This window comes from Tachysurus fulvidraco, chromosome 7 (assembly GCF_022655615.1).
Source record: "Tachysurus fulvidraco isolate hzauxx_2018 chromosome 7, HZAU_PFXX_2.0, whole genome shotgun sequence".
Taxonomy (NCBI): Eukaryota; Metazoa; Chordata; class Actinopteri; order Siluriformes; family Bagridae; genus Tachysurus; species Tachysurus fulvidraco.
In genome coordinates, this window is record NC_062524.1 from 21459460 (window position 1) to 21487054 (window position 27595).

Below are 27595 nucleotides of genomic sequence, written 5' to 3' on the forward strand. Positions count from 1 at the left end.
GTCATAAGTCAGCATAAAAGCATTTCTGACATCTCAAAGATCTCTAACAGAGATTTGTCGGCCCAGCCTGTAAAGCAGGTGTGAAAAGGCGAAAACAATACAACAGGGGATGTCTCTGTGGCTCCACCATAACAGTTAGGCTTTTTTTAGCCAGAGAAAAGGAAATTACAGAATTCACATCTTGGTAAGTGCAGCAGGTGGGCTTCAGTGATCAGCTTTTCAAACAGAATAAACAGTGTCTGTTTAGCGCAGCCTAACAATACGGCACAGTTGATGTGCTGATAGGAGAAAAGACATTCATAATCAAATCACTGACATTTCATCCTAAAAATATGTTCATCTTGTCTTAAAAGTTGCTAATTGTTTATGTACTACATTTGAATAAGATGCTCGGGTGTGGTATACAAAGTACAAGGCACAAAGCATATCAATATCAACACATCAATGTGTAGCTGTTTACTGCCCCCTTGTGGTCAGCATGAGCGGGAATTGATGAAAAGCCTGCTTCCTTATTTATTTATATATTATAATGTATTTTTATATTATAATTTCATATATATAGATATATATATATATACGTATATATATATATATATAGATATATATACGTATATATATATATATACGTATATATATATATATACGTATATACGTATATATATATATATATATATATATATATATATATATATATATATATATATATATATATATAGATAGATAGATAGATAGATAGATAGATAGAGATATAGATAGATATAGATATAGATATAAAATTAAATAATTAATTATAATTATTATAATTAATTAAATATGATAGTTTAATAGTTTAATATTTCAATAAGTGTATCATTTGCATGTGTGTGTGTGTGTGTGTGTGTGTGTGTGTGTGTGTGTATGAAATTATAATATAAAAATACATTATAATATATGTGTGATAAAACATGGAATTATTAGATAATCAAATATTACAATATTTTTTTACTATTAAAATATAAAAATATACATAATTTTATGGAATTATTTTTACAAAATAATATATATATATACATATATATATATATATGCATTTTTATGTGTAAAGATTCATTTCATTAAAAAGATTCACTATTAAAACTACTCAAAATTTTAAGAAAATCTTAAAAGCATTCATTAAACATTAACCCGAATCTAATACAACATGTCATCATGTATCAGTTCACCTTAATTCACTATTTATTCAAATTGACTCCACATACACCAACAACGATCTGAAAAATACAGGATTTATTTATACCAGACTAGGAATTGATTAAATTTCAAATAGCGTTTATAGCAAAGATGTCTTTTATTTTAGAAATTCTAGAAGTATGACTGTGATGATATAAATAGAAAATTAAAAATTGTGCTGCCTAGCTTTAATTAAGGAACGAATAGGTAAATTAATTAATAAATTAATTTTTAAATGTTCTTAATTACAGTGCAGGACATCTTAAAACTGCCTTTGGAGCCAGGGAAAATTATTTAGTGCTGTAGAAACACTCAGGATGCGAAAAAAAAAAAAAAAAAAAAAAGAAATGAACATAATGATCCTAGAAAATGAACAATCTCTCTTCAAAGCATTAACTGAAATCAAGTTATTCAGATTTGGGAGAATGGTGACCATTTGTTAGCTCGCTTGTCTTTTCTTCACCTCCAGTCATTTTAATCAAATTTGAGTGGGATTAGTATGCAGGTAGGTATCTAAATTTGGTAACAGTTAAATGATTCTGTCTCTCTAACCCAAAGGCAGAGAAATGATTAATTCAGAGTGAATAACTAATCAACCATAGATACACACACATGTGGACACACTCAGTGTTTGTTCTAGTGTTAAGCTTGTGTGCAAAAAATCTCAGGAGATTGTAAGAGTAGCTTGTAGCACTGTTTGTGATCCATCCTGGCACTGTATGAAGCATGAAGTGCTTCCGTAAGACAAATAAATTAATGTTTACATGTAAATAAGATCAAGATCAAGATAAAATTAAAAAATCCTATTATTGAATGCAAGCCTATTACTTTATAATGATGGGAACTGGTAAATGAGTTCCAGTACCATCACTTTTGTTTTCCAGTTGAAACACAAATACCAAAATGAAAAAGTGCCTTTCAGGTCACACCAGGAACCGTATCTATATTGACTGCTGGAAGGGTTCATTTTCATTTTGTTGCCTCAGTTGTTATTACACTTCCCAGCTGAGGTTGTGTGTGTGTGTCTGGGTGTCAGAACCCATGAGCTAAACCAGCATAAAATTAGTCTGACATGTCTGAGCTGAAATCTCCTCAGTGGGTATCGGTGTGGCTGTTGTCCAAGGCAGACTGGCCTTAATGATGACCAAAGAGACTTGGGCTGTAAATGCTTGTCCTAGGGTTGTGCTAGATTGGTGAAATTGATGTTGCATTCAAAATATACTTTAGGCTCAAAACTCAGAATCTGTACCTGACACTGACTCCCAATAAGAACTGGTTCAATAAGTATAAATAAGTTACAGTACCTGGTACATCACAACAGGTACTTATGCACATCCTTTTAACACATTTTGAGACAACAGACATTTCTCACTGTCTGAGGTCGCCTTAGCGTCGCTTCATTGTTGGTGCTCCATGTGATGGCTCCAATATTGTTTCACTGTTGTTTCAGTGTAGTGTTGATGTTGTATCAGTGTAGTTTTGGCATTGTTTCAGTGTTGTTTTGATGTTGTATCGATGTCATTTCAGTGTTACATCTGTCATATATATATATATATATATATATATATATATATATATATATATATATATATATATATATATATATATATATATATATTTCTTTTTGGTTGGGCTTGCAATTATTATTTATATAGACTATACTTGTAGTAATAAAAATAAATCTGTCTTTGTACAGTGCTAATTGGTTTTCTCTCATAACTTTCCAAGTCTCTACTAGTCTCTCTACAATTCTCTAGCTATTTTGTAGATTTTGCTCAGACCATTGGTTCCCTCTGGGCATAGTCTGTGTGTCAGGATATTGAGGCTGGTGTGTGTGTATGTGTGTGTGTGTGTATTTGTCTTCGCTCTCCTGTGGGCTATGGCACTGAGGAAAGTAGACAAGAGTCAAGCAGACCAGAAAGCCTGGGAAAGAATAAGGCAGCGAGGAAGCAATAAAGGGTGTCGCATCTGTCAGAGTGTCTACTCTTTCCCGCCCATATGCCCTCCCTTTTAACCCCCCCACCCCCCACCCCCCAGGCACACACAATCCTCCAGAGTCTCCAAAAACACAAAAGTGACCCAATTAAGCTCAGGAGGAGAGTGAAACACAAAAGAGAGAATCAAATCAGGTCTGACCGAGATCCACATGGGGAAAGACTGGATTATTAGTGTGCTGGAAGTCTACTCTACAAGTCTACTGTTTCTACCTTTACTCACCGAGACTAATGAGACGTGCAGAGCCACAGATTTGAAACTTGTGGATTTTAAACCTTGAACTTCCATCCTGCCTTGCCTTTGTGGCTGATTTATTATTGGACTGCAGGATAATTCTTCTTTCAGACTCGGTTTCGGGGAGCCAACGCAAAGATCACGGCAGGAAGGCAAGTAACTGTGATAGGTGAACAGAAATAGCGTGAAGACGGTTGTAGAGACCTGTCTCTGGAGTGCTACAAACAATGACAGTGTGTGAGGCTGTGAACGTGGCAGACAGTGGGACGTAGGCAACCTCGGAAGAAGACAGGAAGAACTTTTGTGGTGCGTGGGCATCATGCAGGTGTTCTTCAAGGAAGAGTGGGAGATGGAGGGCTTGCAGACAGTCGGCATTCTGTTAGTGGTCTGCAGCTCCCTCAGGCTCCTACATTTTCTGGGCTTAATTGATTTTGCACCTAGAGGTAAGATAAAAGCCGATATCCCCAAAACAAAAATTTAAATGGACAATTAACGTCCGGCCCCGATGTCAAAGATTAACATCAAAATGCAGTGTGCTTATTTGGGGAAAAAGATGACTTTTGTATGTCTTTTTATACAATATATTTATTTCCTTAACAAAGAACAATCCATGAAGTTTTAATGACATTAGATTAGAATGGAATCTAAATGGTTCCTGATTATCAATTATAGACTAATAGCTTTCCTGTTGCAAAATGAGTTCTCCATGTAACATTGCTTTTCCTTCTTTTCCAGCAACTCATGACAGGAATAAATGTAATTTAATTTCCTTCAGGCACTAAAAGCTGTGACCGGTCATCATGTTACTCGATGTCATTCCAAGTATAGTGTTTCTCGGCTTTACGCCTTCCGTGCTTTAGAGCAAAACTGAAACCGAACACATCATCTGAACAACCGTGTGTATATGTAATCCGTTTTTAACCAGGTCTGGGAAATAAAATATGGGAAATCAATATGATTTTGTTTGACACATTTGTCAGGCTTCATGTTAGCCTTTCTCAGTAGAGACTTCAGGCAAAAATCGATTTGCTCAAACCTTACACCTCAGGGCTTGACTTGAATGGGTTCAAAAACTCAAAAACAACTATGTCTATAAATAACATCAACATGGGCTAGATGTGGTTTGTTGGTGGGAAATTCTAAAAGAAAAAGCTCTATAAAGACAGTAAAAAAAACAGTGTATTACACAAAACTTGAACAATACGTCTAATATATGAATCGTTAGATTGTGTTCTTCCGAATCTTCAGAACCGAGTGGTTCTGCGGAATAAACTATCTAATCGGACAAGTCCCTGGCTGCAAAACTTTGAGCGCCCTTGCACTAATTTAGGGCACTTTTGAGACTATATGGTTAGAAAACTAATGCAGATTCAAAATATCTATATGCACTGATACCAATGATCAACTTATAATAATAATAATAATAATAATAATAATAATAATAATAATAATAATAATAATAATAATAAATAAATAAAAATATGCATACGTTTTGCACAGAAAGGCATTTGATTGCTAAAGTTGCTGGTTAAATGAACATTTTTAAAGAATGCCTGGGAGATACAAGCATATATTAAGTAAATGACTATAATGTTTAACTTCAGACATGTTAAAAAAATTAATAGACCCGGATTCCGGTTTTGTTAAAATTATGTGCAGAATTGTAATTATATACACAATTTTGTCACAATTTTTCCACATCGGGACATTTGCATATTGAGAACATTTGCTTTGGTCTTTGTAGTAAGTTCAACTCCATGCATTGCATTAACTCTGGAAAGCAAACAGAAAAGCAAGCTGTGACTCTACAATAATTGCTGTATGGTGGGAAACTTTCTGACCAGACTGATTACTGTAGCTGCATATATCTAAAAAAAAATATTTCTGCTTCTTTATTCATGCTGTTCATTTTCTAGCATCTCAATTATTATGCATAAATTACTCCTTGAAATAAGGGGGCTTAGTGGTTAGCATGTTTGCCTCACACCTCCAGGGTCAGGGGTTCGATTCCCGCCTCCGCCTTGTGTGTGTGTAGAGTTTGCATGTTCTCCCCGTGCCCTGGGGGTTTCCTCCGGGTACTCCGGTTTCCTCCCCAGTCCAAAGACATGCATGGTAGGTTGATTGGCATCTCTGGAAAATTGTCCGTAGTGTGTGAGTGAATGAGAGTGTGTGTGTGCCCTGCGATGGGTTGGCACTCCGTCCAGGGTGTATCCTGCCTTGATGCCCGATGACGCCTGAGATAGGCACAGGCTCCCCGTGACCCGAGAAGTTCGGATAAGAAAATGAATGAATGAATGAAATAATTGCTTAAAATGTGTCTATTATTCTTTTGCCACATACCAATGATGACAATCCTTAAATCAGTTATTTATTCAAGCACACTTTCAAGAATATCATCTCTCTCAAACCGCTGGAGCAGCACTAAAAAAATCAAGTTATTGTTGCCACATTGGCAAAAAGTCGCAAAAGTGGCTTTTTGTTTCATATCTTACAGCGTTTTCAGACATGTAGATCTGTGCTTTGTTCTAAAACAGTTGACTTCAGTTGTTAGTGTTGCATTTTCTGTTTGGGTCAATTTAGTTTAGTGGCAAAATTTCAAATCGGACCAAAACATGCGTAAGTAAGTGACGTGTGAGTAAACTGTCCTCTCATTGGTCAGAGTGCATCTCTGGGGATGCACTCATAAGAGTCACCCATTACGACAACATGTCTATCTATTTAGCTGTAGTCTGTATATTAGTTTCGGCAGGAGTTCAGGATTCATCAAGGCAACAGTGTATGAATTCACCTGTTCTTAGAGACATTGTCATTTTAAAATGGTTGGATCATTGGTCCATTGGATTTGATTGCTTTCTTAACACAAGCGAACTGCTTCAGAGGTTCAGGTGGCCTCGTTCAGGTGGTTTTGACTCAGTTGTTTTGGTGTGGAAAACACACGGCACAAGACGCAACAGCCGGAACGCCCCTGATGTTCCAAAGGGTAAAATGTCCGGGCGTAATCCTGACAGGTGACTAGCAATGCACGACCAGAGTGAATTCATTCTTCTACCATGATCCTGACCAAACTGAAATTGAACACATCTGAGCAACTGCATGTCCATTTATTATCTCTCCGACTGAACACTAGTGCAGACATGTCTCTTGAAGAGTTTTTCCCAGGTCAGAAATAAGATCAATGTGATCTAATGTGTCACATTTGTCATCTGGAACATAAACTGATTTGTTTAGATTTCACTGATTTGTTTAGATCATAGCAGAAGAATAGCAGCCACAAGTGATTACACTTCTCAAAGTGGTGTACATGATGTTCAGTGGTGAATATCACTATTATCAAAGCTATTTTATATATTATTGAGTGCTTGTTGTTACCCGGCAGAGTTGTAACTCGACAACGACGTCTGTTTATAATGTCAGCTTGGAACCTAATGGGTTTTGATGGTGGAAGTTTCTGGAATAAAAAGCTCTACTGTTTAATATTTAAAAAGTCAAAGTATCTTACTAATAGTATACTGTAGGGACCTGTGGAATGTATTATATTGTCCGATGGGTCTCTGAATCCAAAAAATGTTTGGGAGCCCTTGCACTAACTGGGACACTAAAAGCCTTCTTTTTGAAACAATATTGTAAACTATTCATATCAAGAGTTTCACAATGTCTATATTCAATGAAAGAAATTGTTTTGTTTTTTTTCTTGGTGTTCTGGTTAACATGAGGTCTTTACATCTTAGTGTAAGTGCTGCTGTTTTAAAGCTCCAGGGGCTCTGGTTCAAGCTATAAACTTGTTCAGCTTGCTCCACATTTTCCTTGTACAGTATAATCAAGGATTTCCTTTGGGACCCTTGAAGATATGGTGGGAAAGTGTAATGTTGCTAAAATTGTCTATGCGATATGACTCGGAATAGAGTGAATTTTTGCCTCACTCCCAAAATTCCTGGGATAGAATGCGGATCTACCATGACGACGATGAACCGGTTAAAGAAGATGTATAAATAAATAAATCCCAGTATAAGGACTGACTGTATTGATCCGAGACTTGTTTATGTGGCTACCTTGTTTAATAAAAGAACTGAATAGTATCTCATATCAACCTTCTGGGTAAGCGAGGCCTGAAACCTGAATTTTTGTTCTTGTACAGTATGAAGAACATGTGTGACGAGTGATATGGAAAATCCGGATTGGCAGCTTCTGCTACTCCCAAGACAAGGGTCATAGTGTTTTTGGCTTGTCTTGTGTGTTTTACTGAAAATAAAAAGGTAAATTGTTTAATTAAGACTTTTAACCAATTATACCAATTATGCACTGGGTACCTTGACATTATGTGGCCTTCATCTTGACCAAAGAGAGCCCTGTTCATCCTGTTGGCTTCCCAGTTGGAAAATATGTGGTGCTTTATTTTAGTGTTTAAAAATGCTCTTTGAAGCCTGGTCAGCAAAATTCAGTGCAGATTGATGTGCTGCATGCTTTTTGCATAAAATATGGAAGATTTGTGTGTATGTATGTATGTATGTATGTGAACCTGCATATCAATAATCTGTCTTTAACGCAAGTCTTAAATAAGTCTAACCCTAACCCTAACCCTAAAGGCAAATTCTGCCTTATACAGTAGGATAGATGTATAGGCCATTCCATAGAAATAACCAAATCTCATCATCATTTAATCATTTAGTCATGTTGTATAAAATCAGTACAGAACGTTAACATTACTTCCCTTTTCAATTCTTGTTCCAATTTTCTTTTCTTTTCACAAATTAAGAAAAAAAAACTGAAACGTAGGAGAAAGCCCATATATGCAACTAGTGTTGCAACTTGCCATAATGCAACTTGCCATAATATATAATCCTTGCTTTACATTTTTTTGACAAAGCTTTTTCCAGTCCTTGGTTCGATCCAGAGTTCAGGTTGATCACTGTGCAGAGTTTTGCATGTTGTCTGTGTGGATTATCTCTGTATTCTTCATGTTCCTCCAACCTCCCAAAAAATCATCCGAGAAGTCTGATTAGCTAAAGTAGAGTGCCGCAGCTGAAAACCAGTTTGGTGCCCTGTGATAAAATGGATTCCCATGCAGGATAAATCCCCCCACTTTGCACCCAGTGCTTGGAAGGCTCTATAACTATTGTGAAAGTGCGTAGAAATACTTCAATTCCTGTTAACATGTCAGTTTCCAATGTCAGCTAGAGTTGGGCAGGTCCCAATTGCTGAGTCCTGCCCCCATGGTATTTCTTTTTCCCCTTGGCATGCTCAGTAGGCATCTCTACATTTACGGTATTTGGCAGATGTCCTTATTTATACATTAAGACAACTGAGCTGTTCACAGTAAGGTCAAGGGCTCAGCAGTGGCAGCTTTTGTGGTCCTTTGATTTAAAATCCCCTTCTAAGCAGAGGTCTCACACCTTAACCACTGAGATGCCAAAACTTAATAACATTATTCAATGTTTACTGCAACCATTCAGTTTTTGCTGCTCCCAATTCACCAGTTTCACCTACGCCTGAATTAGATTGAGTGGGAGAAAAAGACACCAAAAAAATTCCATATGTTCCCCCTGTGGCCAAATCTAGTAGATGGAATTAGACCAGATCGAGCTCTTACCTGAATAGATAGTAGTTGTAAAGAACCCAGCTTGTGTATCAGGCTGGATAAGTCAGTTCTATACTATAGAGTACCTGATGGGTTATGGTTTGTGGTTATACAAAGGGTTGAATCAATACCCGCTCAACCCCAGGACTTCAGGTCCTGCAGTAGGGAGTATTTCAAAATAAATAAATAAATAAATAAAAACAAGCTGTGAAGGGTCTGGTTTGAGAAACACCGCTCTATTCCATTTCAACTGCTGCCAGGTCAAAACCTGCTTACATCTGTTACTTAACATGAAACCTACAACAGGACGTTTGAGTTTGTCGTTCTAACACAAGCGTAGGAGACTCAACACATTGCTATCTATTTTTTAAAATAGCTGTTGGTTTACTCTCTACTTGGACTACCTGTCGTCAAACTGGTGGGAACTATACGCTATGTTCATCGCTGCCCTTCTGTGATTGCATAAACCAATCTAATAAATTACACACATTGTTGTATCCAGGGGCGGTTCTAGACCTTTTTTATGGTTTCTTCAGCCCCCTGTCTGTGGTCTCAGCCACCCTAAAACTATAAGTATAATTTTTACTTTCATAAATAAACAATAAAAATTACCTTAAAATGCAGGACATGTCATCGATGGGAAAGAAAATTATTTATCAGTTTGATCCAAGAGCGATTTTTTTTTTCTTTGCTCTTACACGCATGTGTCGTAGTCTTTCAAAAGTGCGTCTTCGGCTGTCTGCTTTATTTGAACAGAAAAGGACAGGTACGCGCAGCGTGCACGCGCAGTCAGAGCTGGTGTTTATCTATAATGTTAATCGGCGGAAAGACGCAAAGATGGCAACCAAAAGCATGCGTGCACGCGCAGTCAGAGCTGGTGTTTATCTATAATGTTAATCGGCGGAAAGACGTAAAGATGGCAACCAAAAGCAATGTCACTATTCTTATTACCAGAGTTGTCATATAATATATAATATAAAACTCTTCTTGTTTTAAATTCTCACTTAGGGCTAAACCCCCTAAAGTTGAAATCCTAGAACCGCCCCTGGTTGTATCCTTAATCTTCTACTGTTGCTTGACGATGTGGCCTGTCACCTGAAGCATCTTAAAACCCAATCAACAGAATTCAGGCAACAAACTCAGAGTCAGCTGCATTCCATCTTTTAGGTTTCGAATGTCTAGCAGAAAACAATGCTGTCGAGTACTCCAGCCCAATTTTAACTACTGTTTTCAGTTCCAAAATCAGCCTTCACATCACCGTAAGTCAAGGTCAATGGTGTCGGCTGCTCTCACAAACATAAAACAGGGTCAAATTGGTTTGCATCCATGGGGTCGTATGAACCGTTTTCCCATACGGACTTTATAGAAAATAGAGTGTGGATTGCATTGTGGTGCATGCATTCTGTGTGTGTGTGTTTGCATGCCCAGGCTGATCTGTGTGCATGCCTTCTGTCTTTTCTAACCCTCTATTATGGTTGGTGAATTACAGGTAACACTCCCAGCCAAAGCAAAAAAAGTATTAAACAGCGGTTCCTCAAGCTGCTGTCCTGCTGTGGGCCCAGTGCCACTCCCTCAGTCAGTCAATGCAAGTGATTCACCACTGCCTCACTCATTTTCCTTTATATAATACCGCATATAATCCCACAATAATGTATCCATACTCACAGCAGGGCTCTTCACTGATGTACACACAGCAGAGACGGTCATGGGAACCTGAAATCTGTTAAATATTTTATTTATGTGTGTAAAATTCATTTTTGGACTTTATATATATATATATACTTATATATATATATATATATATATATATATATATATATATATATATATATATATATATATATATATATATGATTTAAGTTGTTGACAAATAGCAAAGAATTTGAATGTCACACAATAAAGTGTTATTAAGATAGTACTGTATGTCCAGCAGTGTTTAGCTGTGCTGGAGGACATCTAACTGGTAACTGGTGGTGGTGGTGGTGGTGGTAGTGGTGGTAATGGGGTTTTGTTCAATTTACAGTTTGATTAGGTTGAATTCTGAATATCAATGAAGAAATGTTATGACTGGAAAGATTTCTGAATTATAAGCAATGCAAAAGTGTCTATTTTGTGTTGGTAACTAAAAAAATGTAAACTACATATAATTACAGATTCAACATGTCATAAAAATAAATACATGTATTATATCTCCTAAAAATGTTCTTTGTGTATCCGATCTGCCACCTCGAAAATGACGATCAACTGAAAAAAGCTCTACAGCAGAAACAGCACAAACTCGGCTAAAATCGCAAATGTTATCGTATAACTTTTAACCAAGAACGTTTTGGTTGTTGCAAACCAGCGCTATCGTGTATCTTTCATCACAAGTGTAAAAGAATACAATCATATGGACTAGCTTGCTGTGTAACTGTGTGGGTTGTTTAGAAAGGACCTCTGGTGGTCAAACAGTGCAAGTGCATTACATGAATAATTGATTCGCTCAATTCCGTGTTACATATCATCACATTTGCGCATGGCAAAACGTTGTAGTATTACACTTATAATAAAATTATATTGTAGGCTTACATCATCAATATAGACTATTAAGTCACTGTTCATAGGAAAATGTTTTGCTGCTAATAACGGAATTAAGTTACATGTGCGTAGTGAATTAATACTGAATTTGAACACATCGGTATACAGACCATAGACATAACTACAGAATCATGTGCTATATATTGTTTGCTTAAAACAGAGACTGGTTTTGGGATTAAGGTGCAATAGGTGTGTTTAAATTGAAATGTGTGTAACACAAGTGCTCGATTTGTGTTGGTTTGTGACATTTATAATAAATTACCTAGCTACATAATAGAAATGCACATCATTTTTTTTTTTACAAATATATGATGCATTACAATATGCATACCTTAGCTAAGCACTGTTAGACAGAGAATATTAGTGAATAAATAATAACATACATTTTGTTACCGTAGGTTTGTATTTTTTAATAGTTAGTTTTAATATATCAGCAGATCACCCGTGAGTGTGAGAAGTTTGCTATATAAGTAATAACTACAGTACATAACGAATAGTAATTCCTTTTCATTAAATACGTAATTGTCCATTTTTTTTAACGTGTGAACGTTCTGATGAACTCGTTTGTGTCCCACAGACAGCATCGAGGATGATTTCGAACTCTCTACCGTGTGCCATCGGCCTGAGGGTCTGGAGAAACTGCAGGAGCAAACCAAGTTCACCAAGAAAGAGCTTCAAGTGCTTTACAGGGGCTTTAAAAATGTGAGGCTCTTCTGATTATTCGTGATAATTTGTTGGGTAAAATCTGCTTTAAGCTCATCTATGTGTTTAAACATACTGATCAAAATGCTCACAATAGTTCTTACATGGGTGTGGTCATGGAAATTAACACTATGGGGTGCTTATATTGCAATATGATTGTAACATATGACGGTTTATCATGATAAGGATTTTAAAATATAGTACTACAGTCGATGTGACATACTGTACGTCACGTTATTCTGGTTACGTTGTAATGCCTGTTTAAAAAAAATACTCTTTTTGTTGCATTTCATCTCACAAACAGTCTTGATTCAATATAGGGCACATGGTCCGATTCTTTTCTTAAGTTTCAGCTGTCGATACCATGCAGGCATATTTCTTTCTGGCACCACCACATGCTTATCATACTTGAGAGACTCGAATGAAGCATCTGTGTGTTTGACTGTTCTTAGCCGAACGTCCCGAGAGCTCGTATAAAGACACAGAATGAAGAAAACAATGATAATTCACTATCCTACTACATTCCTGTCATGGCTGGAGGTCATTAAAATAGTGGAATCACAACGTGTGTGTGTGTGTGTGTGTGTGTGTGTGTGTGTGTGTGTGTGTGTGTGTGTGTCCATGATTCTTCTTCTTCTTCTTCCACTCTACATCAAATATTGCGGCCTTTGAAAGCAAAAAAATTTTATAGAAAGATAAAAAGGAAAAAAGAAGATGAAGAAGAACAGATTGTTTGCTTTAACAAGGCAACATAATACTTGACCTGTAGCTCCACAATTTGAGGGAATAACTTCATCCAACAGAGGAAGCAGTCGAAGTCATATCTTTTGTTAAGGAGACCACAATTACATACAAGCTCCAAGATTATCAAGTCATATTTTTCAAGGTTTCTTCCTAAAACCGTATGGAGATTTTCCTTGCCACCTTTGCTTCTGCCTTGCTCGTTAGAGAAACGTTTAAATTTAAAATGGATCATTTATGTCATGGATTTATATAATGGAGCAAACAAGTCAGGGAAACATCTAAACACAGCATGGATTAGTTTTCATCCACATTCACGGCGTGTGAGTAGTAATTCCTTTCAAACAACAAGTTCCTCTGGAGATGCTTTCAGCAACTCTATAGAGCTCCCAGTTAACACACCAGCTTCCTGTCTGCATTCTGCATTAACACAATGATGGTTTCGTGTTGCAGGAATGTCCTAGTGGCGTTGTGAACGAGGACACCTTTAAGGTTATCTACTCCCAGTTCTTCCCACAAGGAGGTGAGTGCAAATGATAATATACAGTGTACACCTCTGAAAACTGCAGGCAATCCTGAACTCAAATATGTTTCTTTCATACTGACTGTGTTGGAGTGTCCATTTCTGCTTCAGATTAACTGACCGCTTTCACCACTGTATTTGTTGAACCGGATCAACATCTACCTAATGTGATCTTTGCAACAAGGTCATTTTGGTCCAATTTTTGTTTCCCATAGATTCAAGTACGTATGCACATTTCCTTTTCGAGGCATTCGACACTAACAAGAACGGATCGGTCAGTTTTGAAGTAAGTGCTGTTCAGTCGTAGGTCAGTGGTTTTCATATCCAGTTCTGCTGTGGCCCAGGCTTTGCACACTTTAGGTTGTTTAGTGCTCTAATGCCTCTTTTCCACCAAAAAGAACCGAGTTCTTTCTAAGAACCGGTTTGCCTTTCCACCGGCTAGAGAGCCATCACAGAGCCGAGTCTGACGTCACTGTATACGGGTCACGTAACCCAGCACAGCAACGTTAGCGCAGCAGCGGCAAACACAAACACATCAACAATGGCGGATGTTGCTTCACTGTTAATGCTCATGGCTTTGTGAACCTTCATTAGCATCCAAACGCGGTGAATTCAACGTGTACTTGCAGCTCCATGTAATCTGTATAAACGGAGGTTGTAATCGAGAAAGTACATAACATTATTTTATCGTTAACACAGAAAAAAGTTAGCTTTAGCATGTAGCTACCTACTGTCATGTGTGCTGATAATTGATCATATTGCGGTAAAGTAAAAGTGTATTAAACATTAGACGGTTCTTAAGTCTAGACCAACAACGTTTTGGTGCTACTTAAGAACTACTTTTCCTGGTCGGTGCTTTGGGTGTCGAAAAAGAAAGAACTGGTTCTAAATTAGGCTCCGAACCAGCACTCAAACTGCCTCGGTGGAAAAGGGGCATAAAGGGCTTCTCATGCCGCACTTATTATCGTTCTAAATGCCTCTTTGAACCACAGGCTGAGGAAAGTTTCACTCTTACAATTTGGAAATGGTATTAGCAACACATTTTACCCAGGGTTATGAGATGCTTAGCAGCAGAAACTCAATCAGAAGAACATTGTGTGCCTCATATTACATGAAATCCAGGATGCAGCAACACAACAAATACAGCTCTCGGTAGTAGGAGTGCATACAGTAGCAAATTACATGACACTGAAAAAGGGTTAGGGTTAGAGATAGGGGTTAGTGTTAGGGTTAGCAGGAGATGGATATCATCGAATGGCTGGTCAACTACATGACAAACTTAGAGCCATTATATAAAGCAGTCACATGCTGTATTTATTCATATCCTATCATAGTTGTTGAACATGTGAATGTACAGTGTGAAACATCAGATTATGAATAGAAGACTTTATTTTTGTCACTTATACACTACAGTACAGTGAAATTTCTTCTTCACATATCCCTACTTTGGAGGTTGGGGTCAGAGTGCAGGGTCAGCCTTGGTACAGCATCTATAGAGAAGAGAGGGTTAAGTGGCAGCTTGGCAGTGCTGGGGTTGAACCCCGATCCTCCGATCGACAACCCTGTGCCTTAAGCACTTCAGCCACCACTGAATAGCCAAGATAAACTGTTAACACCAGGTTAAATGTGAAACTGGTCCATCTAAGCCATCAAAGCCCATTAAGTTATTCATAAAAGTTTACTAATGAACAGTTGATTTGCATAAAGTGTGCCGGAGCATAAAGTACAAGAGACAGGATTAGACACAAGAACCAGTATCATATAATCATAATGCCATGATGCCTTTCTTCTGCTTTCTGATTAGAGTTAGAAGCCAAGATGAATCCGAATTTCTGAGTTGTCCTGTTGCTCTTTTCAGGACTTTGTCATTGGCCTGTCCATCATCCTCAGGGGGACAATAATCGATCGGCTCAACTGGGCATTCAACCTTTACGATCTCAACAAAGATGGGTGTATCACCAAAGAGGTGAAACTGACATTAATGTTTGAGAAGGATTAGGCGTTGATGGTGAATGAAAAGAGCTCATTGTTTTTTTTAATGGCAATGGCTTCCAGGAAATGTTAGACATCATGAAGTCAATCTATGACATGATGGGGAAGTATACATATCCCTGCATGCAAGAGGATGCTCCCAGAGAGCATGTGGAGAACTTCTTTCAGGTGAGACGCTCAAGCCACGGCATTCGTCAAACTCCAGAACTAGTCTCTGACTTAATTTGGACTGAAATCCTTACTAAGGTTACATTTCTTCTTGGGAGAATTGTGTTATTTCTTTGTGTAGTAATGAGAGATGTTTAGATGGTTAAATCTTTGTAAACCCAAATGATTTTTTTTTGTATATTTTCTTATGGATATGATTTTTTCCCCTCAGAAAATGGACCGTAACAATGATGGCGTTGTCACGATCGATGAATTCATTGAGTCATGCCAAAAGGTTTGAAGTTTACAAAAACCAAACATTACCTATCTCAGTAATAGACTCTGATATCAGACTCTGTCCCTGATTGACCTTATCTATATACACACTAGCTTCTTTATTATTCTAATCATTTCTAGTAATATATACAGTATATATTGCCACTTTATGATTGTATACACTGTTTACTTTAGCATAAAAATTTCACTATACATACATAGATGGCACGCTTTATATGCACACACTAACAAACTTCAGAGTTTAAAATACGGATGTCCCTCCAATATCTGCAATATCAGACTCTCTTCTACTTTTTTCCCCTGTTTTCTGGACAACAGGATGAAAATATCATGCAGTCCATGCAGCTGTTTGACAACGTCATTTAGGGCCAAGCCTAACTGAAGGGGAGCGAGAAAGAGCCAGAGAGAAGTGACCAAGATGCTCAAACTGGTCAACCAGAAGCTACTTCCTCCTCTATATCCCCTCTTCTTCACCCAGCCAGAGGACCGCCATCATTCTGTTTCTTTCTTTCTCCCAGAGACATAGTGGAAGATGATGCATCAGGGACAGGGGCTGGCTTCTAGATCCACTTCGATAACTTGTTTTTCCTTACATCCTTGAAAACATTTAACATAGTACTGTAGCTGGACTCAGGATGAAGCCAGCGTGACATGATTCACATGTATCATGGAGGAACATAAAGTGACAATAGAAGCAAAAGTACCTGGCCAACATCTAGCTAAGTTATGGCCAATGATGGTCGTGATTTTTTTTCTTCTTCTTCAAATAAGTGACATTTTTCTTACCGCATGATGTCAAAATAACCTACACTATGTACCATACATATTTACCCAGCTAGTCTAAAGCTTGTCTGTTGTCAAATGGCCTCGCTCAGACTGAGCGCTGTCGTGTGCGCCATTCCAAGTTCCTCCATTTCAGCAGCCAATAGAATTAGAAACAGCCTAGGCCTGTACGTTCCAGACGAGTCTGTAGAAAAAGTGACTCCTTGGCCTCGAAGTCCTAATCACTTAACAGTTCGGACTGTTTTTTTCATCCTAAGTACAAGATTTCACAGATAATAAAGGAAATAAATGGGAGAGTCGAGCTATGCTGCGTTAATGCTAGCCTGTTAATGTTCACACTGTGAATGCACATAAAATATGAATCACGACATTTATTACTGCTGAGAGAATCCACTAATGATAAATTCCATGCTTTTTTTTTCATTTTCCATAGATTTAGGCAGAACTAAAGTGCTCATAGGCAGCTCCGTAGGGTGTTGGGACCAATAAGCTTGTCCATGCACAGTGTCCCTCAAACACCAAGGACATTCACCATGACCCAAAATAAAAAAGATTTTTACCTGAAAATATAAGGTACGAGTAAATACTTAAAGTGGAGTAGAGCTAAAGAGGTTGTGTGGCTATGGTATGAAGTAGAGGTCCTCTCGGGTCTAAAAAAATGTACCTGACCCGAAGTGACCCGAAGCACTTTTTACCCGAACATGACGTGCATAATTTTATTTTTTTTTAAAGAAAGACCCGACCCGAGACAAACCCGAAAAAAATAGACCCGAGTCTGACCCGACGGCATTTTTTTTTTAACCCGACTGGACCCGAATGTTGCGTAACTTTACACTAAAGTAACCGCTAGAGCGTGGATTCTAAATTGATTGACAGGTCTGTTTCAACAAAAATTAGCTTACCGCCAGCCATGCTTCACCAGCCACAAGTCGCAAGCGGTCTTGCCAAACAGAGGAGAGGTTGGAAAAGGACTCGAGTTGATGCACACACACGAGATACAGTCGTCCGGGTCTTCTCGGGTCTGTTCGGTAAAAACACATTCATTTTAAATCACCCAAGACCCGATGCCGCTATTATTATACCCGACCCATGTCCGAGGCACACGTGAAACTTTTAGACCCGAACCCGCTCGGATCTAGGGTCGGACCTCGGGTTTTCGGATCTAAGTGGACCCGTGAAGACCTCTAGTATGAGGTAGTGGCTATTTTTGCTAAATGGAAAAATTCAAGGTCAAGAATTAAGAAAAACTATGTTCATATAATTTATCATCACAATTGTAGGTAGGTTTGTAAGTTTGATCAATTTAATTCAAGCATAAGAATCAGACTATTTGCTTGTTCAGGGAAGTTAAGGACTAATACAACACCTTGCATATGTACTCATCTGTATTGTAGAATTGTTACAACCTGAAATGGAAATGAAATGAATTGGGACTTTTTTTTTTTTTTTATGGTTTGATTTACACATCAACTATATGAATGTGCAAACTATACATGCTTTATTGCGGGTTAATTAAACTTCAATAATAATTTATTGGTTGCAAAAGTATTCACCCCCACTGAGTCACTATTTGGCAGAACCACTACCAAGTAACACTACCACTTGTTACAAGTTACAGGTGTAGGATTTTTGTCATTTGCCTCAATCAGCTGTGCACATCTGGATTTGATGGTCCGTCAGAATGAATGGAGACCAATGGTGAACAGGAATTTTCAAGTCTTGCCAAAAATCTAAGCATTGACTGGGACAATCCATCGTGTCCATGCTTGAATCACTCAAGTATAATTTGGAAGTGTGTGTTTGAAAGACCCATACTGAGTCTTAAGCCTGGAACTAGACACAGATTTTTTTTTAAGGATTGCTTTATATTTGTTCCAATCTTCTTATTCCCTGTGGAAGATAAACATTCCCAAAAACGTGATACCAAGACCACACTTCTAGCTTTTCCATCACAATGCTACCGTCATGGATGGTGTTCTCACGCCAGAAACATTAGAGCCGAGAAACTTTTTCCCTTGGTTGACCTTCATACCTTGGTTGACCTTCATACCTTGGTTGACCTTCTTACCTTGGTTGACCTTCTTACCTGGTCAGCCACTTTTAGCGTTTGAATGCTTGTAGGATTTCCATGGAATTGACGCTGTAACAAAACTCATTTCAATCTTCTTTGATTCTTTCTCATTAGACAAAATCTGGAGTTTTCTAGTAACAGGTGTATTTATGTTCTCTCTTGTTCTCTCTTTGCATTCCATTCAGCTAATTATGTTTCATTACATTCTGACGGAAACGGTTTGCAAACGATAGAGAATTTAAATGGGGTGTAAATACATATGCAAGGCACTGTACATTGAATTGCACATGAAACGTCAGCGATTCAGTCCAGGATTCCAAAAAGAATAAAAATAAATAAAGAAGTCACTTCATTACGAAATTAGAATAGAAGCAATTCTTTGTGAGGTGTGGACTTCAATTATGGATGCAAGCTATTTTATTTTGAACAATTCAGCCATTTTAATAGATATCACATTTACAAACTTACACTTCCATCTTTAAGCAATGAAGTCTGAAGGGTGAAGGGTCAAGTGATGCGTGATGTTTACATTTACAAACGATTATTTCTAATCAGCTAGATTCAGTGATGAGAGGAGTGGGTATGCAGGAACACAATGTACTTAAATATTTAAGCAATAACTTTGATTCCTATCGGCCAGTATTGCCACTTCACCATCTCGAATTAGCTTCTATCTACTGTACCATCCATGTTGAGTAGTGATTGTTTACTATTCAAAGCTCCAATCAGCACAATTTATCTAAAGGTTTATGCAAACATTCTCTTCTGAATGCCACAAAGGATTGTGCACTGCAAAATAAAAAAAAAAAGTGTTTTTTTTTTTTTTCCCTCTTTAAAGGTCAGATGTTACAACGCAATTGTGTTAATTTCTGCACCATTTTTTGTTGACAGGACAGAAGGAATGCATGTGAGTATATGCATCACGTCTCGAATATGGCATCTCGGTTTTTAAGGGTGAATTAAAACTGTTTCGCCTTATTAAAGGTATTTTACCAACATCAATCTTAACTGTGTGGACGTCCTTGTATTTAAAAAAGAAAACTTCCCTTGAAAGGAAGGGAAAAATATCGGTCATAATGATTATATTTTAGACATTTATACAAAGAACCAACACTAAATGTTTCATAAAAGAAACACAGATTTTGTCCATTTGGGAAAAAAAGCAGCACAGGAGAAAATGTCCCTGAGTGCTCTCATATTTCCAGGCCAAACAGACCTTCTGTTCAGGTTGTCTTATCACATCTATGATGCTTAATGTTGGATTTTTTTTTAAGGACGTGTGTTAAGGTGAACATGCTGCCTTCAGGTGCTATCAGAATTATCGTAAATACGAGAGTCCCAAAAGGAAGCAGCATGTGAATGACCCATTAAAGGTGGGGTGCACGATGTTTGAGAAATGCTTCAGAAAACCGAGTCTGGCGACTATCAAAACAAACGTGTAGCCAATGAGCAGAAAGGGGCGTGTCTTGTCAATATAGGCGGCGGAGAGAGTTTTCAGACCGCATGTCTGACATAGAAACAGAGCTAAACCTTTCACGGTACAAGAAAAACACATTTGTATTACCATATTATTACTTATTGAGTTCATTTATTGATAAAAATATCCCCTCGGTCAGCTGCCCCAGCAGGTTCCGCCATAATAGTTGCCTGGGTTACGTATGTATGTGTGGGGCGGAGCTATAAAAACGGGAGGACACCCATTTGGGTTAGGGCGTTGATACAGCATCCCTGGAGCAGAAAGGGTTAAGGGCCACACTCAAGGGCCCAACAGTGGCAGCTTGGAAGTGCTGGGGTTTGAAGCCGGAACCTTAACGGCTTGAGCTAACACTATGACTGGGAAAACAAGTCATTTTAACACACAATTTTCAGAGACGGCCCTGAAAGAGGACAGCTTCTCTACTAACAACAGGTTTGGTTCATTTTCCACAGTGTGAAAATATCTTGAATTAGAGCAAAATTCAAATTAAAAGTTAAATAAAAAAAGAAATATGTATGTCAAACCTACAAGGTGTACTCGTAATTACAACATCATTCTGAAGGCATTCATTAAGGCAGCATTACTCACAGGCGTCTTATGTTTTGGTAGAAAAAACTCAGTTGGGTGCAAATACTGTAAGAGTTTCTTTGTTGGTGTTGTGTTGACTTCGATCATCAGAGCATCGTATAATTTGAGAGAGCGGATGTCCTTGTCCTCCATTCTGTTAGCAGCCTCTCATTTTCCAAATTGCATTAAATGGGTTATTAAATTTATTTGCTGTTATGTTTAACACTTCAACATCAATGGATGATGGACAGTGTTGTCGCTCCTGTTGTCCCTGTTCATACTCGCATGAAGAAAAAAGGTCTGTTGCATTAACTGTTTCTTAGCTAGTCTCAACCGGTTGCACTGCAAACTAAAAAGAAAGTCTTGTATATTTTGTACAAAGACAATAAAAAAATACCCTACAACCGCTATGCAAAGACGGGTAAAGTGTCTAACTTGTTGCAACGTCTCTGTAATCAGAGACAGATCATCCGTATTATGACGGATTGCTAGTGACGTTCTGCGTACGTTCTTATCAAGCAGCTACGTCATGCATGATGACTAATCAGTTGCTATGACAACCATCAAAGGTTTTAAAATGATGTGCATTTAGGCCAGCATTAGCCATTACACCGCTAATAATCAGATCAATACTCCCCAACCAAAACACGACACGAGATGGCACGGCATGCCATAACAGGAAAATAAATCAACGACCGAGTGGTATGATGAGACTTGATGTGAAGTGGAGACATTGTGTAACTGATACACTCTGAAATTGATTATTTTTAAATAAAAGCATGTCTTGATATGTTTTACTCCTTGTACCAAAGTGAAATCAATCTTTTTTCATTTATTATTGAACATTGTGCTTTTTAATCATTTATAATTGCACTTAACTTAGCGGAATCTCTCTTCTCCTCTCTCATAGGAAAATATCCTTTCCTAGATTCTCGCCTGCTACAAAGCACGGACACTGGAGACTCTTCCCAGTAAATGTTATAAATGACCCACCCCGAACAGTTTTATAGAAATTGACAACATTCTTCTGACTAAACAGAAATGAGACCTTAACCGTACCGTATTATGATTCTACTTAACACAGTAGTAAAAAAGATCCGAGGACATTCGCCCTGAATATAAAGAGCGGATTGACTGTACACACGAACAGTAATTTTATTTACATTCTCTTTGCAAATATTTCAAATTGTACAATACATCATCAAATTATTCCATTTAATAAGATCCAAACATCCAATCATCAGCTACAGATGATGGCAAAAGTTTGCAAATGGGAAAAGTGAACGTGTAGCTTGTTATTAACGATGCAGTGTATCTGCATAAAACTGACTGACATGCAGATATAGAAATAAATAAAATGTTTTTTTCTTACAGATGACTGAATATTAACTGAAGAGAACATTCATGTCATGTTTAGAAAGGGAAATAAAGGGTGCACAAACTTTTGCACTGCATAATAAGAGCTATTAGAGAATCACGTGACATATGGGTGCAATTGGTATTCGGATGAGAAGAAAATATTTTTCCTTTTCAACCGTCTTAGTGAGAATGTTCTGACATTTGATACCAGACAGCGTTCATCATCTTCATTTCAATAAACAGCAAGCTGCCAATTTACGCCACAATAAAACGTTATCATTATCATGTTGACTCTAAAATGCATAGGAAAGGTCATGAACAAACTTCCTCTGTGTGGCAATGGAGTCTTTAGGTGGAAGGTGAATTACTTGGCCACCTTGCGGAGTTCTGCGAGGACCCAAATGGCGAAAGTAAGCAGTGCTACTGATCCGGATTGGTGGGTAGCCGCCAGGGAAGTGGGCACGTACAGGAGCAAAGTGCTGATTCCAAGAGCCACCTAGGAAACAAAGTGACGACAGGCAGTCAAAAAGCAATAGAACATTTTGGCATTCTGCGTTACTAAACAACTGTTGGAACTCTAGCTGGATTAGAGTCTCGTCTGAGGCTCGCTCTTTGATCTATTCATTTCCTGTTTCCAAGACAAGCATTCTGATTACTGCTTCTTTCTTCTATCTTGTTGATATTAAGGCTGCATTTTGTTTCAGCAATGTACCTTGGGCTGATTCCTATACCTGTCGTTGATATTTATGGAAAATAAAGAAGCAAGGCTGGGTTTCAATTTAGGAATATGCATTCTAAATGCATCAAGGCAGCTTTCATTTGCCACAGCAGGGATTGAGAGGAGGAAAATTGGCTATGGAATCGGTTTGGGAAGAATTGCTGTACTCTCATTATTCACTCACTCATCATTCACCCACTCATCATTATACTCTCATCATTCACTCACTCATACACTCACTCATCATACACTCACTCACTCACTGTACTATCAGCATTCAATCATACACTCACTCACTTATCATACTATAATCATTCACTACCATTTACTATCATCACACTATTATCACACTCAATCACTCACTTACCCACCCGATCACTCACTTACCCTCCCGATCACTCACTCACTCACTCACTCAATCATCCTACTCTCATCATTTACTCTCACTCATAATACTATCATCATACTCTCATCACTCACTCTCACCCACTCACTCACTCACCCACCCGATCACTCACTCACTCACCCACCCGATCACTCACTCACTCACCCACCCGATCACTCACTCACTCACTCAATCATCCTACTCTCATCATTTACTCTCACTCATAATACTATCATCATACTCTCATCACTCACTCTCACCCACTCACTCACTCACCCACTCACTCACCCACTCACTCACCCACTCACTCACCCACTCACTCACCCACTCACTCACCCACTCACTCACTCACCCACTCACTCACTCACCCACTCACTCACTCACCCACTCACTCACCCACTCACTCACCCACTCACTCACTCACCCACTCACTCACCCACTCACTCACCCACTCACCCACCCACTCACCCACTCACCCACTCACAGCAACACTAAACACTAGAGGGCATCCCTGATGTGGATGCAGAAGAGGGCAAATAGCACATTACTCAGACTCTTCACCTGTTGTCTTCTTGCTTTTACTGACTTACAGTTTCAGTTACGATTTTATCCATTAGAGGTCTTTTCTTGGTGCTATTTCCAAAACAGAAAGTGTTTTAAACTGATACATACAGGTATGAAGTAAGGCATAGATATAACAGAAGACATAACGCATGGCATAACTGTCGCACTACATGTTTAAGTTTGTTATCAACACGCTGGCCAGCTAACTCAGATTATACAGATTTTCTTGTATTAAACCCCAAAATGTATAGTCAGTGGTTTAGATTTAATTAGAGATGGTCTTTTTGTTGATTAATCTTAAAATAATGCTTACTACAGTATGTGCAGTGTACCTCATTTAAAGCTAAGAAGATTTACTTGGTTTATTTCTGAAGCCGTGTTTATTGAATGTTACTCTACAAGAATTTTTTGTTATAATACCAGTTACGTTGGCATTTCATCTAAAAAAAACAGACATGTATACTGTCAAGTAAGAAAGACTCGTTAACATTAATACTAATAGTTATAGTGCAGACAATGATTTTCATCATTTTTCTTTAAAAATTCTTTATTCTTAAAGAACCATAGCCAGCACTATTTTCAACAGATGGCAACAAAAACAAAAAAGTATTATAGGCATGATTTTTTTTAGAATTATTGAGAAAAAAAAACTATTTCTAATCGAGATTTGTTCCCAAAAGGTTTTTTTGTTTACTTTTTGTTTTGTTCTCTGGCAATAAGTTCAGGATGAGATCGTGAATTTTTCTGATGTTTTGTCTGAATGGGGTTGGGGGGGGTTCACTTTGGTTCGAGTGTACATTGACGCAAGACATAACAACGTGACAGACGTAACAATTTTGTGTTAAAGTGTGTGAAGTGTGTGACAAGCCTGAGGTGAGGAATTTTGTTTCTTACCCTAACACCCTGCATTCAGAGCATATGAATTATTTAAAAGTAAAAAAAAAAGAAGAAAATAATAAGATGAGCTGTCATTGCAGCAGTGAATATTTTTCTACGCTTGTTTTTAGCTCTAATGTAATTGTGTGCCTCTTTAATAGAGGGTATTTAACCTCAGCGCCTTTGACAGGCCGTCATCTCTACACTGCCTCATCTGTCTAATCCATGAGCTACATCACTGCTCATTAGATTGGATTCAGTAGGAACATGAGTGCACTTAATAAGGTCAGGTCTGTTCTGTGGGGGCATTCACATGTCTCAGCTTCTGAGCAAGAAAAATGTCTAGATTTTTAATCATTGTCTAGTGTTGATATGCTAAATGTTTTGATTCATTAGTGTATTTGCTCAAGTTTGTTGGATGGATGTTATAGTTTTGCGGGTTCGTGCTCCGAACGGTCCGTACAAGAGCTAAGACCAAGGATAATTTTATACCTGTTAAAGTGACCTAATGGATTTTTACACCTCCCTCATCTACATACATATGTACGTTACATATAATGCTGATTGAACATAAGTTGTAAACAGTTTTCACCAAAATCCAAGAGGTTGGAAAATCTAATTAGGTGGAAATTGATGTCACAGAGTGAGATGAATTCGTCTCGACCCGTGGAGTCCAGGGATGTCTTTCTTTTAGTTTGGACACAGGGTTTAAAAGTTATGACTATAAGCATACTTCCAAATACGACCCAATGGTGGCACTAGAGCGTTTGTAGTACTCGGTCCAAATTTGGTCAGTATGTTCCTTAGACCCTCTCCAATCAGAGTGCCAAATCTTAGTTTATAACAGCGGACAGAGACACACTTACCAGAAGAAGAAGAAAAAGGTAGAATAATAATAATAAGGCACCTAACAAATCTATGCACCTTTTTTTTCCACCTCATACAAATATGTATCAAGAAAAACATTAAACTAAGGTTCTTAAATAAATAAATTCTAAAAAAATTGTACTTTTGTAACATGGTCCTTATTTACACTTTCTAGAAAGAAATTTTACTGTGCAAAAATAGTGCAAACCTTTCTTTCTATATTCTTCATTACAAACAAACATTGCATACTATAGATTTTATGAAATTGATTTCTAATTGCGTTATGTAAGAATATAATGTGTTTTTTTTTTTTTTTTTTTTTTACATTTTATTTTGTAATATTTTGTCCAGCCCTACATTTTTTTTTTAACATTTTAATGCTGAACCCTATAATTACACTCTTGTTAATTTCAGAATATGGAAATGAGTCACACTGACCTGTGTGTATGCCATAGCAGTCAAGCAGCTGATTGCCACTTTTGCCCTCCTGGGCAGCTGTGTGCGCCTGGAGAACAGATAGAGTCCAGTGATGGCTACTAATGAGCTAATCCCCTACAGGAAGATAAACAATTGTTTACCAAACAGCAGGAAAGAAAGGCTACAGCAACACAAATAGAAAGGTTGGGCTTGATGCCAGCAGGCAGCACCACTGGAGATAACCTTTTAATCTCTGTTTGAACTCGCCAGTGGCAAATACTGTGTGTACTTTTAAGGTCTTCACTGGAACCTTTGCTCTATTCTGTAACGCCATGTTTATATTCCAAAATAAATGTGTGAAATGGAAATGATAAATGATTATCGTGCAAATTCATAATAATATAAATAATAAGAAGTTATATTTTTATTATTTTAAAAATAGTTTCATTTTTATACAATTATATATAATCATTTTTAAATAAATGTTATAATTTAATACATTTTACATTTCTAAATACCTTTTTACCTTTTTTAAATTTAAAAATACATTTTAATTATAATTATGTATTATAAATACATATTAAATTTAGGATTTAAGTGTAAAATAATAATGCAAAAATAATAACAATAAAATAATAATAATAATCAGCAGTGAGAATAAAAATTTATAAAAATAACATTATAAAAAATAACAGCAGTGAGAAAAGAACATGATATGAATATTCATTCATTCATTTTCTACCGCTTATCCGAATTCTCGGGTCATGGGGAGCCTGTGCCTCTGTGCCTGTCTCAGGCATCATCGGGCATCTAGGCAGGATACACCCTGGACAGAGTGCCAACCCATCACAGGGCACACACACTCATTCACTCACACAATCACACACTACGGACAATTTTCCAGAGAAGCCAATCAACCTACCATGCATGTCTTTGGACCGGGGGAGGAAACCGGAGTACCCGGAGGAAACCCCTGAGGCACGGGGAGAACATGCAAACTCCACACACACAAAGCGGAGGCGGGAATCGAACCCCCAACCCTGGAAGTGTGAGGCGAGTGTGCTAACCACTAAGCCACCGTGCCCCCATGATATGAATATTAAAATTATGAAAAGTGTATAAAATGACGTGAAGGCATAATTCAGAATCATTTCTAAAGTCAAAAAATATAACATTTAAATATTCTGTTTCATTTTTATATCTGAAAAATTACCCGAAAACAATTTTTATAGGATTTTGTCTTGTTCAAAATAAACATCCTTCTTTATATAGTTTCTTTCTAATCAGGAGTTTCCTTCATTGACAGAACCTTATAGTGAATAATAACTTGTGTAGTGTTTGCTCATCAGATACAGTATGTGCTTCTGTTTAAGTCAGCGGTGTCCAATCTTAGGCCGGTGTGGGTGCAGTTTTTCATTCCAACCAAGCAGAAGCCACACCAGAGCCTACTAAAAGCCAAGAACAGCTGATTAAACAGGTGGAATCAGGTGTGGCTTCTGCTTGGTTGGAATGAAAATCT

At 37.7% G+C, this 27595-nt stretch overlaps 2 protein-coding genes across 5 annotated transcripts in view; one reads left to right on the top strand and one right to left on the bottom strand.

Moving 5' to 3' along the window:
* Positions 1-17705, top strand: part of LOC113655489 (Kv channel-interacting protein 2) — a 181416-nt gene extending 163711 nt beyond the window's left edge. For 2 of the 4 annotated variants that reach the window (XM_047816899.1, XM_027166062.2), the window contains exons 2-8: positions 12168-12292; positions 13487-13556; positions 13772-13842; positions 15415-15522; positions 15612-15716; positions 15928-15990; positions 16311-17704. In XM_047816899.1, the coding sequence (XP_047672855.1) occupies positions 12168-12292; positions 13487-13556; positions 13772-13842; positions 15415-15522; positions 15612-15716; positions 15928-15990; positions 16311-16358 (590 nt within the window). In that variant the 3' untranslated portion in view covers positions 16359-17704. Of the gene's footprint in view, positions 1-10502; positions 10599-12167; positions 12293-13486; positions 13557-13771; positions 13843-15414; positions 15523-15611; positions 15717-15927; positions 15991-16310 lie in introns of all 4 variants that reach the window. The other 2 variants (XM_047816897.1, XM_047816898.1) reach the window with 2 other exon arrangements.
* Positions 17706-22020: 4315 nt separating this feature from the next.
* Positions 22021-27595, bottom strand: part of LOC113655462 (cytochrome c oxidase assembly protein COX15 homolog) — a 14428-nt gene continuing 8853 nt past the window's right edge. The window contains exons 8-9 of the mRNA XM_027166034.2: positions 26098-26211; positions 22021-22745 (exon numbers count right to left, since the gene is read on the bottom strand). Of these exons, the coding sequence (XP_027021835.2) occupies positions 22614-22745; positions 26098-26211 (246 nt within the window). The 3' untranslated portion in view covers positions 22021-22613. The remainder of the gene's footprint in view (positions 22746-26097; positions 26212-27595) is intronic.